The sequence below is a fragment of the Rhinolophus sinicus genome, chromosome 2, assembly GCF_057876585.1.
Source record: "Rhinolophus sinicus isolate RSI-liver-muscle chromosome 2, RSI-T2T, whole genome shotgun sequence".
NCBI classification, from domain to species: domain Eukaryota; kingdom Metazoa; phylum Chordata; class Mammalia; order Chiroptera; family Rhinolophidae; genus Rhinolophus; species Rhinolophus sinicus.
Genome location: NC_142502.1, coordinates 61,993,718 through 62,006,612, shown reverse-complemented (window position 1 = coordinate 62,006,612; position 12,895 = coordinate 61,993,718). Strand labels below are relative to the sequence as shown.

The following is a 12,895-nucleotide window of genomic DNA, read 5'->3' as shown; positions in this document are numbered from 1 at the left end:
GAACGTGTGAACCAAAGACACATTGGGGCAGAGGAAAACACGGTTTTGAAAAAAAGGGTTGCTAGGGAAAACAAGGTTATAAACTTAAACATCATTCATTTTCTGATTGGTGAGGGCAACTGAACTTTTAATGATAAGAGCAATGGGTAACATATGATTAAGCATTTAGTTCAGGCTTACAGAACAAAGACTTTGGGTCAATAGGTCCAGTACAGGGGGTGTTGCTTAGGAACCACACAGGGGGTACGATTTTTCAAACAATACAATCACTACATGGGAGCTTCTTGCTCTACAGGTGGTTTTGGAGCCCCAAAAGGGCAAAGTTATGCTGAAGCAGGGCCCGGTTGAGACCCCAGTAGTATAGGCCTCTCCATGTCCCTGGCCTCACCTTCCTTCACCTACCTATAGCTTAACAATAGATCATCTCTTTGCAGCTTGAGCTCAGAATGTCACGTCCCACCCAGTTCCCCATTTTAGAAAGTTACCCTGAAACTTATGGTTAATAACCTTAGGCTTATTGCTCACAGTCTCAATGGTCTAGCATCATTCTTTCCGGCATCATTTTTTCTGGGTTGCTGACACCACTGGAGAAGCGAGAATCACGTTGCCAGAGGGAAGGCTCCATGCAGACCCCACCCCAACCCTCACATAGCCTTTAGACGATCGCCCCGATTTTCCCTTAAATACCCAAGTCAGTCTGAGAATGTTAAGGCAATTTTTGAAGGTGTTAACTTGCTGCCTTCTCAGACCACTGGTGCTCTGAAAATGAACGCTTATTTTATGGCCCAACCGCTGTGTCGGTCTATCGCCTGAGCAGCGAAGGCAGCACAAACCCCGGACTTGGTTGTCCTCCGGTTTCAATGCCTTCTAAGCATCTTCAGAGTTCAAGCTACAAAAATCCAAATTTGGGGCCATAAGTTATGATATTAAAGGTCTTATAAGTCCTCATTATTTATATCCACTTTACAGATGAAGACAATTGAGGTCTCAGAAAAACCAATTTACTTAAATACTCAGTTTACAATTACATTAAAAATTCTTATCCTTTTGGTATATCATTTTTATCATACTGATAAAAGGAAATTTTTCTAGGTTCTCATTTATGTCTTGAATACTTTGAAATTCATTTTACAGAGGTTCTGAAGAATATCATTGACATATTCAAGGCTACTAGTCTAAAAGTAGAAAAACCCTGATTCAGATCTGGGTCTTCCAACTCTGAAACCTAGATTGTTTTCACTATGCTCAAGTGGAATCAGGCTGTGTTATACAAGGCCTTTTCCCCCACCATTTGAAAGCAGGGATATGCTTCTTAGAATCCGAGCTATTCTTGGACCACACACTTTAAGATATTTATTCTTTAGCATTTAAAAAAATGGCCATGATGAACATTTTAGTGTATTTACCTTGCTTGAGCCTTCATTTATAAAGCACAGGTATATGAATAGAGTTGAAATTCCATTGTATGTACTTTTTTATACTAAAAATATCTGCCATCAGCTAACTAGTGTAAAACAATAAAGAGGTTTAAGCTAAAGGAAAAACAGAAATGCAGGTTTTATAAAGGCTCAGGTTACATGTACTCTTCTCAATCTGGCCCTCTTTATGTAAATAAAGGATTCTGGATAGGTTAATTGGGATTGGTTGAGTTTAACATGCAAATAAAGAATGCTGGTTGGCAAAGCAGTTAGCTTCTTTCAAAGTAAAGAATGTAAATGATCTGTTTGTCATGGTGAGAAAGAAGTCCATGGCTGAGAAGCTCAAAAGGTTATGGAGAACCGTGTAAGGCAAACTTCTTCATGGTCTCCAGCTCCATGCTAATTCCCCTAACATTAATGACTCCACTTTGGCAATCTCTGTACACCTTGGATTGCTTGTTTTGCAAGTAGCAGTGCTATTACCAGATAGATCGCATAAATTGACTAATTTTACATCAATGTCTTCCTAAAGTATAATTTAAAATGAAAAAGAGCTTGGAAAGACATAGGTGGTCTCTAGTGTAAATATTTTGTTAATTCCTTTGAATATTTTATAATAGTTTATTATTATTATTATTATTATTATTATTATTATTATTATTTAAAAAAAACAAACCACCTACCATAGTTTTTTCTATTGTTTTTCTCCAGAATTTCCCCCTTTGGAGTAGTTAAGAAAAATGGGACTAATTTCCCCATAGGAATGTAGCTGATATTAATGTTAGATGTTGTTCATTATCAGCAACACAAGTTCAAACTGGTTATTTTAACAAAAAAGTCAGAAAGGAGTTGTTTTGTGCCCCACCTTACTGCATTGCAGCTCTAAATGCTATGCTTTTGCCTACCACCTGGTGGCTGGCTGAGGGATCCAGTAGAGAAACTGATTTCATTTTTTCCTTCTCAGTTTCTGTTTTCAAGATATGTCTTCCTGCTCGTTCTATTTTAACACTTTTCTAATACTGTATTCCAGAAGAAAATATTATGGAGAGATATCAAGTGAGTATATTTGAAACCCAGTGGAGTGCTTACAATACTAGTTTTAGTAGTCGGTAGGTGTCTTTTACCAGATGACTTGTACATCATTTTAGAAGGTTTTTCCCATTAATAAGCAAAGAAGCATTTTATTAATGCAGTTGTAAATAGCTGTTTGCAATATTACTAAAATTATTTTTACTGTGGCTTTCTTAAAAATTATACCCTTTCTTGGAGATCCAGTCTGCTACCATAGCTTTGAATTATCTGAAATCTCCCCCAAAATCACAGCTCCTGGTATTAGGGATGAGGAAAAAGAAACCTACTTTGTATTGTGCTTTTGCTTTATTTATATGAATTACCTTTTTTTTTTGTAATAAAGGTGACTTAAAATTAGCCACACAAATTACAGTACTCATATATTCCTTACTGTTTTTTTAAAAATTAGTTTCAGGTGTACAAAATAATATAATAGTTAGACATTTACACCCCTCACAAAGTGACAATCCCCCCCATATTCCTTACTCTTTAGTTCTGATGAACTGATGAGTTTAACAAGAGGTATTTCTTCTAAATTTAGCTCTAAAGGAAACACCTGCAACTAAGTTGAAACTGTTATTCATGGGTGAAAGAATAGGTTACTTCATGATGTGTCATCAGCTAGCGCTGGCACAGCTCTGTCTTCTCCTTCCCTCCTGCTGAGTCCCGGTGCCCTAAGAGCTGTTCGGGGCACTGTCCTGCCACTCTGTGCCTTTTTTCTTGTGTCCCCATATCCTGTCACCCCAATTTGTCATTCTCTGGACCCGTTTTGGCCACTTTGCTGACTGATCAAAGTTAGTCACCTACAAACTAGCCTAAATAGCTTAGAATTTCCTTACCCTCAAAGTAGCTTCAGTTTGTATTCATTGCAAAGGAAAGTGCAAAAGGACAAAAAATTACTATGAGTTGAATACTTTAAACAAATTTGTATTTTATTTACCACTAGAGCATCCACAAAGTTCCAAAAAAAAAAAAAATAGTTCATAGAGATGTGAAACATTCTTCAGTCTACAGATAATGCTCAGAGCACACATGAATTATGGAACTTCCTGTAGTAATTCTGCAGCCACAGGGTATTTCGGCAATATTATTAACGTCTTTAGGACAAACAACACTATTCTGCTTCCCATTACATCCACTTTACAATTATAGGCAAACTTTGAATGATAACCAACTCATCAACTTCTAAAAAGCAGTCCTGGACTTCCCTGCAATGTATCCCTTTAGCACAAAATAACCAAAACGTGCAGGTAATGCCACACTCCACCTGCCTTCCAGCATTTTGTGAGAAAACAGCTGAGCCAGTCTGACTTCCCCAGAAGTTGAAGTTGGGTTTAGGTCAGATGTTCTTAAATGGGAATATATACCATACATTCCAGAATAGAGAGCAAACTTTTCACAAATACATCATTCTTCAGAAAAGAGAGTTGCCTTATATTTTTGTCTTTACTTTCCTTTTTGAACAAAAAATACTTTTCAGGACGACACTATGTCTTGAAAGGACTTCAAGTGGTGGCAGTTTTCTATCTTATAAGGGTCACTGAACAAAATTGGGGAAAAAAGTGAAGACATATTTATTAATTTTTCCTGAGCGTGTGACCTTGGAGAACAAGCATTGGAAATCACTATTAGTTGACTGTAAAAAGTCACTGAAAAGAAGAGTATAAGAAATACTTATTTGTGGAGACTGAATATGCCAGTGGGGGAAAAATCCTGTCGTAATGTTTAACAAATGGTTCTTGAGACTCAGTAAAATATCCATAGACAGCATCCTACTCAATTTAAAATATATTCTATCTTAAATAACTAGAAATGAACCGTTAGATGATTCAAAATACTGTCCCAATGATGCTAAAGACCCTGCTGTAGAAGATGTCTGTGAAGAATTTGAATAAAATTATTTGAGTGAGAGAAAAAAGCAATTTTTCTAAATACCATTTTGTATAATTTGTGATATTAAATGTGAATAAGTATTTAAATATCTAATTTAATAAATGATTCAAATAGACTTTTAATTATTTAATTTACATCCATAAAATTGTAGATTAAATAATGTAGATTTTAAAAGCTACATAATCATTTTGGAGACACTAACACTTGCGGCACGCGCGTGCGTGCGTGCGTGTGTGTGTGTGTGTGTGTGTGTGCAGAAGTGGAGGAATGATGAAAGCTCCCCTAGGTGACTCCAATCCTAGTCCCCACCACAAACCTTCCCCATCCCTTTTAACAACTACAGGCCAAACAATGTCTCCGGAATTATAAGAATTACCTAGGGTGCTTATCTAAATACAGATTCCCAAACCTCTGCCGAGAAATTCTGATTTAAGAAGACTGGGGTAGAGACAGGAATTTGCATTTTTAAGCTCCCTAGATGATTCTTAAGATCAAGTAATTTTGGGAAACACTGGCCTGAAACAGTAGGACATGAATTGGTAGCACCATTTCTTGCACGTTATAAACCTGAGTTCCTTCCTCTCCCACTGAGGTGGAGAGCCATATAGGACTGGTCTCTCCATTAGTCCCTTTACTGCTTCCCATGGAGGGGAAATGAAAGCCTAATTACCAGGACCACCTTACAGAGAGGTCTGGGAGAAGTCCTGAGTCCTGGTATTATCTATTATAGTTGATGAAGGTGGAACGGAGGCAGAGAGAATTAGGCAACAGCTGAGGGACTTAGACATTAATGGAAGCTGGAAGCAAACAAACATCTTGTAGGAAGGGGATTCTCCACAGTGATGGTGAGGGTTAGCATGGAAGAAACTGAGGTCTTAATTGCTCTACTGTAGTTGGCCATTTAGGGAAGGGCCTTAGTTTTTTTACCTCAGTTTTGGGGTACTAGAAAGAGCCCCCTTGCCCTAGCAGCTTATTAGTACAGATTGAGGAAGCAGGGTGGTCAAGGCCTGAGGCAGCTGGACGCTAGTTGATGCCCTCCTCCACCTCACACCTCCATCCTGAGTTTCACAGCTAGATCAGCAACTTTTCATGGGGAAGGGCCAGCTGGTTCTTGGAAGTGTGAAAATAGCACAAAAGGGCAAAACTTATGGGTTCTTGATACTGGGTGAGACCAATGTCATCTGAATTAACAAAGGACCCCATAAAAGTTAGATATGAACTCATGAGTTACCAAACTCCAAGTAAAATTATTTCTTATAGTCAAGGACAGAGTAATAGATGATTCTCTCAGGACTGCAATCCCCTGGGTCCCCCTTCCTTTCTAATACAACCCAGCATACGAGCACAAAAACATCCAAGGGGTGGCAATGAAAGGTAAAACTGCTCTGGTAAACACATTAGAAAGTCCTGATCAAATGAAAGAAAAATTCAAGATCTTCCTCAGAATTTCCCCTATGTTTGTTAAGATCTTAAAAATTAACAGAGAGAGAAGGAAAATATTTTATGCTAGAAAAAGAGTCCTCAACTATCTCTGATCTGGCCAATGGGTTCACAGTAGCGGTGCTTTACAAATTGCAGGTCATGACCCATTAGTGAATTGTGAGATCTTTTTTAAAAAAGAAATGAAAGAGAAAAATACTAGAATGCATTGCATATAGAAAGGACAATACTTCATGAGATTTAAAAAAGTAATATTTGCAAGTATGAGTGTGTGATAGTTTGCAATGTGAATTATATTTATTGTGGCTCACAACGACAAAAAGTTTAAAATGCATTTCCTAAAGGGTTAACTCCTACAGTCTGTCCCAGGGCAGTTACAAGCATACCATTCAAAGACTGCTTTGGTTGTAAGTTTACATGGTCATTCTGTTTTTTAAGGTAATTTATTTTTTCAAGATTGGATACTGGGGACTAGACTCCATCTCAGCTTTAACTGCTAAATCATTTATTGAAACTGAAAATGTTATAGTCTACAAAGACCACTGACAGGTATTTACTGGGCTAGTCTTAAAGATCTTATTTTTGTTCATTATTTACTTTTTATTTATTATTTTTAATAATTTTATTCATTTTATATATAATTTAAATCTATTTATTTGTTTTTATGGAATTGAATTGTTCCTTGGAACAATATGATACAGTTTGAAGTATCTTTAAAATTATGATGAGGACCATTCAAGCCTATACCAGGGGTGCCAAAAAAATGTATACACGTGACTTGTATTCATCTTTTGTTATCGGTATATATTAAGTATTACAATTTTAATAGTTTTTCCTTTCTTAAAATGTGTATACATTTTTTTGGCACCCTCTGTATGTTCACTTTATCATGACTATTATAAAAAAAACTGGAAAGAGACTGATGGTACAACTGAAATAAGATCACTGCCTGAACTTAACTTGAATTTATGATAAAAACAGGTATTCCTGAGAATCTGCTAGGCAAAGTTTGGCACATTTAAAAATATCATCCAACCTTTCAAAATTCAAAATGACCTAAAAAGAAACTCTGCATTAGCCCTAGAGTCTATATTCTTGGAAAACCAAATGGCTGTAAAAGGTATTTAAGTCAGACTCCTCTCACATCTTGTACTGTGACTCAGATCAACATATTAAGATAACACAAATATCTACCTTACGCAGCACTCACAGTTCCCTGGTACAAACAGATTGAAAAGAGGAGTAACAGTAAACGAAACTTTCTATTAAATGTAATTCTGGAAATTATATTGCTTTCATGTATGTATTAGCAAAGTATGAACATTAAAATAACATTTAAAATTCACACTTTTAAGATAATTTACCTCTTTTCTTAATTACAAGGGCAAGTACTACTTCAATAAACATTCTCACTTTCTCAACCTACTTATAGTGTATTTAGTCTTACAGTAAATTAATAATAGTAAATACAGCTATCACTCTGCTACTAGTTGAATAACTCAACTTCTCAGATGCTAGTTATGTTATCCGTGGTCTTTGCTGGAGAGTGGTAAAGTCTGATACAACTGTGGTTGTGAAAACTGACACCTATAAGGGCCTATCTGAAATTAAAGTGGTTTATTTTCTATAATTTTTAGATATTAAAATCCTTCCATTGCCACTATCTGTCTTTTAGCTATTTTTACTAAGCACAATGTCTTACATATAATAAGTGTCCAATCAATAACTGTTGAATGAAATAAATTATAATTTCTCCCAGAAAATGACTGACAAGGGAACTAAAACTCACAGTTCCTCTTATTTACCACACACTGTGTGGGCCTGCTGGTCCAGCTCTGATAAGGATGAATCAAGGTTGGAGAGAGAGGTAAGGACCAGGGAGTCAGGGTCTTGCAAACTCTGTTAAGGAGTTGACTGATAATGGAGAACAAGGAAGGGTGTAGAACAAGCGAGTGATATGGTCAGAAACAGAAAGGTCATTCTGGGTCTTATGTGGAGGATGGATGGATGGGGCAGAGAGACACTGATTAAGAGGCTATTGAGATCCAAATAACAGGGGATATCGGTCTAAACTAGAATAGTGATAGAAGAGACTGAGAAAAGAGATCCAATAGACATTTGTAAGACTGAGCTGGAAGAAGTGGGTGATTGATTGGAGGAGGTGAGCAGAAGGGAAGAGTCAAGAATGAGGCCCAAGTTTCTGGCAGGGATGCAAGGGAGGGTAGTCACACCATCACAGAATATTTAACAGGAAAGAAGGCAGTTCAGTTTTGGACATGTTAGATTTGAGGCTCCTCTTATGGAAAAGTCCAGTAGAGGTGTGCTAGTGGCCATTTTAAATATAGGTGTGAAGAATTAGGATTGAAATGTATCTTTTCGAATTTTAATCCAGGTCAGTGTTTTGGTTTCTATAAGTTATTGTTAAATATATTAAAAACGCAAGGTAAAAGGTTGAATACAGCTAAGATCAAAGGCTTATTCTCTCTTCATTTTCTCAGGGTTTAATATACTATTACTTCTTAGAAAACATAAACCAAATGATTGTAAAAGGTATTTAAATTTTCTTCTGACATTTAAACACTCTGTTAATATTATTTTTGGCACTAAAGTTATTGAATGGATTAGGAAGAAAAAAACATATTTGTTGACTTTCTTCTCTGAGTGAAGTACATTTATAAGACTGCTTTTATTGATTTTCATATAAATATCTCAGCATCTCAGCCTTCATAAACTTATGCAGTACTATATCCTAAACTTCAAGTCCCCCTTTTTCATATTTGTGGAAGGAGGGCATTTAAGGGGAGATTTGGTGAGGCTGCTTAGAGTAGTAGTTGAGAGAGTGGATTCTTGAGTCAGAATCTGGCTGGGCCTTGTGTCTTACTAGTCACATGATCTTGACCAAGTTCAAGATCGTGTAATTTCACCTCTTTGGCCTCAGTTGCCTCAACTGTAAATTAGGAGTGATAATAGTACCAACCTCTTGGGTTTTTGAGGATAAGTTATGTGAAAGCACTTAAGAGCAGTGTGTTGTGTACTGTGTGTTCTCAATATCTATTATTAAATAATTCTGTTAAAGGCAGTGTTTTCTTTCTCCTAAACTTAACATTACCACTGATTAAAAATCTTGAAAACCATTATTCCAGGTCAAGTTTTCTATCAGAAACAGGATTTTATATATAAGATATAACACATAATGCTAGCCCTTTCAGAGAACTCTTAGGAGAGCTATAAAATTCGTAGAGTGGAATCTTACTAAGCATGTAAGGAATGCTAAGGTGGACTGTTAGGAAGAGACTTTCCAGGCGGCTAAGGGTTAGGGCCAGAGCAGCAGGAATTAATATCTGAAGTTTACTGAAACAACAGTAAAGTCTAAACAGGCATGTTGCCATCAAAAATATGGAAGGATAAGAGGGTTTTAAAAAAATAAAAATAAAAGTGCAAATCCAATTTAAACAGAGTGATTTATGTTCATTTCCACAAAATGAAAGCTGGTTAATCAGGACAAACATATTTGACTAAAGGGACCCAACAGGGCCAATAAAGCAGTCATATGTGTGTATGGGAAACAACCTCACAAATATGAAAGACCATAGTTCCTTTTCACAAAAGAGACCATTCTGCTCCCAGAAAGATTAGTTATGAGTATGCTTAAAATAAAATGAGAGCTTTACCAAATCATGAGCATATGACACAGATTTTTAAATTGGAGGTTAACATTCATGAAAGCAATGGTTTAACAATGGTTATAAATGATGTACTGCTTAAAGTAAAACTATATGTGATTATAAATTACATCCATCCATACAAGTGGAAGGCATACTGCACTTTAATAATCAAGAGAGTTCAGCTATTTTTCTGGAGTATGTTCCAGAATTAGCATATAACCCGTATATAACAATATTGCTATGTTTTTAGTCATTTTATATTTAAGGGCCCAAAATATGTTCACAAAATAACACTGTCCATGAATGTCAACCCATTTTTTATTGATATTCCTTCAAACACACTTTACCCTGGTCATACACACTAATCTACATCCCTGAAAATAACCAAAGATGATAGATAATTCACAGAGTCTCACCTCCACATAGACGTTCTAATTGTCCTACAAACCTGTAGGTCAAGTTCTCAACCTTTGAAAATGAACAAAAATGTTCCAGAGCAGTCCCTATAGCCATGTATTTGGTCTTTGTATGTATAGCATAGGATTTGAGACCTAAATGTAGCCATGCATGTTGCAATAAGCTAAGTCCCATTATCAAAAATAAAATGCAAAAGGAATTGAGAGATTTTGTACTTTTAATGGCACAGACTTTAAAAACTGAATGCTTAGACATAACTCCTACATCTCTTTAACTAAGAGGTCATTGCCATGCTTACAGGTTTGAGGCAGTAATCTATACTAGTGTGTGATTAATCAAAGAGTGCACTTAGTACCATGAACTTGGGTCCTATCCATAGCATTAATTTTGCCTTTCCCCCAAAGAATCGTTTGCTCTTGAAGTAATAGGCTCTTAAGGCACATTTTAACAAAATCCATCATATACCCAGCTCAAAAATGTAAGCTCCACTTGATTACAATAATATACGTATATACCTAAGTAACGTGTGATTTACCAGATAGGCAAATGTCTCTATCTTGAGGATAAAGTCAATTAGAAAAGCAATTCTTCATTTATTTATTCAAAAAGAAACAGTGTGTAAAAAATATTAGAGAATTAGATTTATAAGAATAACCCACCTGTACCAGGCCTGTTGGCAAAGGTCCAACAGGGTACAGGTCTGGAAATCAGGGAAAAGACTTCCTTGGAACCCGGGGTTCCTACTCACCCAGGTTTCTGAGCAGAAATTATAAGGAAAGGAGTTAGAGCTCCTTCATGATTTTTGGAAACTTCTTTCCAAAATGCACAGACCCTTGGGAGGGCTCAAACTTTAAACCCCAATCAGCTACCATCTTAAACTGCAGTAACCAGCCTCAAAGGATTAGGACTTGAGAGGAAGGAGAGAAGATAGAAAGAAGCCACAAACAGAAGTGGAATAGTTTCAAGGACAAGCTGCATTAGGAACTTGATACATTTTGCTAGGAGCAGCTTTAATATCCCTATGAGGTTTTGCTAAAAAAATGTATTTTCTAATACGCACAAGCATACCTTAGGGACTGACTCTTGGGATGGACCTAGAATTATCTCCTTGGATTGGTTTGGGATGGGGGTAAGTTTAGGAGTCTCTTACCTTGCTGTTACTCTAAAGTAAACATAAGTGAAAGAATTTCATAGAAACAAACATACAGCTAACTGTAATGCTTCCTGTCGCCATCCTGCCCACTGAGTTTTAGGGCTTTTCAGGATGACTTTTCAGCTATGCAGGGCATGCTGCTGGCAAGCTGAGCTCTAGTTCAGTCGTGAGGTGGGACCAGGCAGATTCCACAAGGCACACTGTCACAGATGAGGAGACTCAGAGGTGACAAATGTGCCCAACAGGATTCAGCTCTGTGGTACAGATCTGAGACATTTCCTGTGATCGCGGAGCAATTCAAACAAAACAAAACAAAACCTGGTCCTAAACTAACATTTCAAATGTGGCACAATAATAGGCCCACTTCATAGGGGCCAAACATACAGACTGTATATATAGTTTTACATCTGCAGTTGCCAATCACCTACATTTGGGAAATCATGTGACCTCGGATGTTACTTTAGCCTGGGTGGCAGGTACAAAAGAGCCCCCAGGAACCTTGCAATTCTGCAACATTCTTATTTCTCTCCAGTGATTGGCACCATTTTGGAAATCTGGTCCCAAACGTTCTAAAGAACAGTAATGCAGCAAAAAGAAATAACCTCTCTGTATAAAACGATTATAGAGATGTGTGTTGAGGTAAAGAGCTTTGTAAAAACTGTTGAGTAGGGAAGCACTGCCACAGCTATAGAAATGTTTAGATACGTTTGGTGCTAATATTCGTCTACAAAACTCCCATTTACACCCGTTATAAACAAAGGATAGTTATTGCTTCTGGAGCTTGCTGCCCTAATCTGTTCCAGCTCCACTGAAAAACGATTTTTCTCAACAATTGGTAGCAAAGATTCCCAAATTTACAAAAAGTCATTGCCAATGCATCACTTTTTGATTAGTTTCTCATTGCCATATAGACAGGAACTACAATATGCATGTCCTTGACACCACGTACAGAAAAAAGCTTAGAAAAGTTGTTTTATCAAAGTTTAGTTCAATGAGAAAAAAACATGAAAAAGTGCAAAATATATACAGTTCCTGGCAGTTCTCACAGGATTTTTCTAACTACAGACCATAAAAGTTTACATTTGTGTAATGAAATTACAGTGGATTTCACTTCATTGTTAATATACAAGTTTTTGCTTCAAAGTGCTTGCTTTATTTGAAAACGACAAGATCAAGAGGGTTGCAGGAATTTTTTTTTTACAACAAATTTATGTTATGTGTCCCAATATCCTTCTTCCTCTTCCTTTAGTGCAACATAGTGCAGCAGCCTCATTGAAAGTTCTGATTTTAAAAGATGTTCCTGAAACCTCACCTACAGTAGCAGTCTAGGGGTCCCATTGGGGGTGGGTCCTTTTTTCTTCTGCAGCCGATTCTGAACCTTTCGCGATTTCACCACTTTCATTCTCACCTCAAAAACTTCATGGATGGCCTTCCGGAAGCAATGAAAATTATAGTCAATAAGCCCTGGAGAAGAAAACCAAAATATTCAGAAATGTCACAGAAATAATCTCCTGTTCATGTCAGCCATGGCGAGGACTAGCCAGTAGGGGGCGGTAGAGGAACGGTTTTAAGATAAAGTCCACAAATTTCCCTAGGTCTGCAGCTGGCCTTCAGGAATTGCAGGCAAAATTCATGAGTGTGTATTTTTTCCTAAGGAAAGTTTCCAGAGTACATAACACATTTTCAAAGGTATCTATGATGTAAAAGAATGAACTGAACTGCACTTTTTTTTTTTTACCTTTCAGAATTAGATTTCTTACAATTAAGATATATCTTCAATGAAATATTTACTAGTACTTCTCTCCAAAAGGTATTATTGAATTGTCTGAGTCGAGGCA

At 36.8% G+C, this 12,895-nt stretch overlaps 1 protein-coding gene across 1 annotated transcript in view; it reads right to left on the bottom strand.

Moving 5' to 3' along the window:
* Positions 1-3,400: 3,400 nt before the first annotated feature.
* RRAGD (Ras related GTP binding D) overlaps positions 3,401-12,895 on the bottom strand; it is a 47,600-nt gene continuing 38,105 nt past the window's right edge. The window contains exon 7 of the mRNA XM_019743289.3: positions 3,401-12,521. Coding sequence (XP_019598848.1) covers positions 12,370-12,521 — 152 coding nt within the window. The 3' untranslated portion in view covers positions 3,401-12,369. The remainder of the gene's footprint in view (positions 12,522-12,895) is intronic.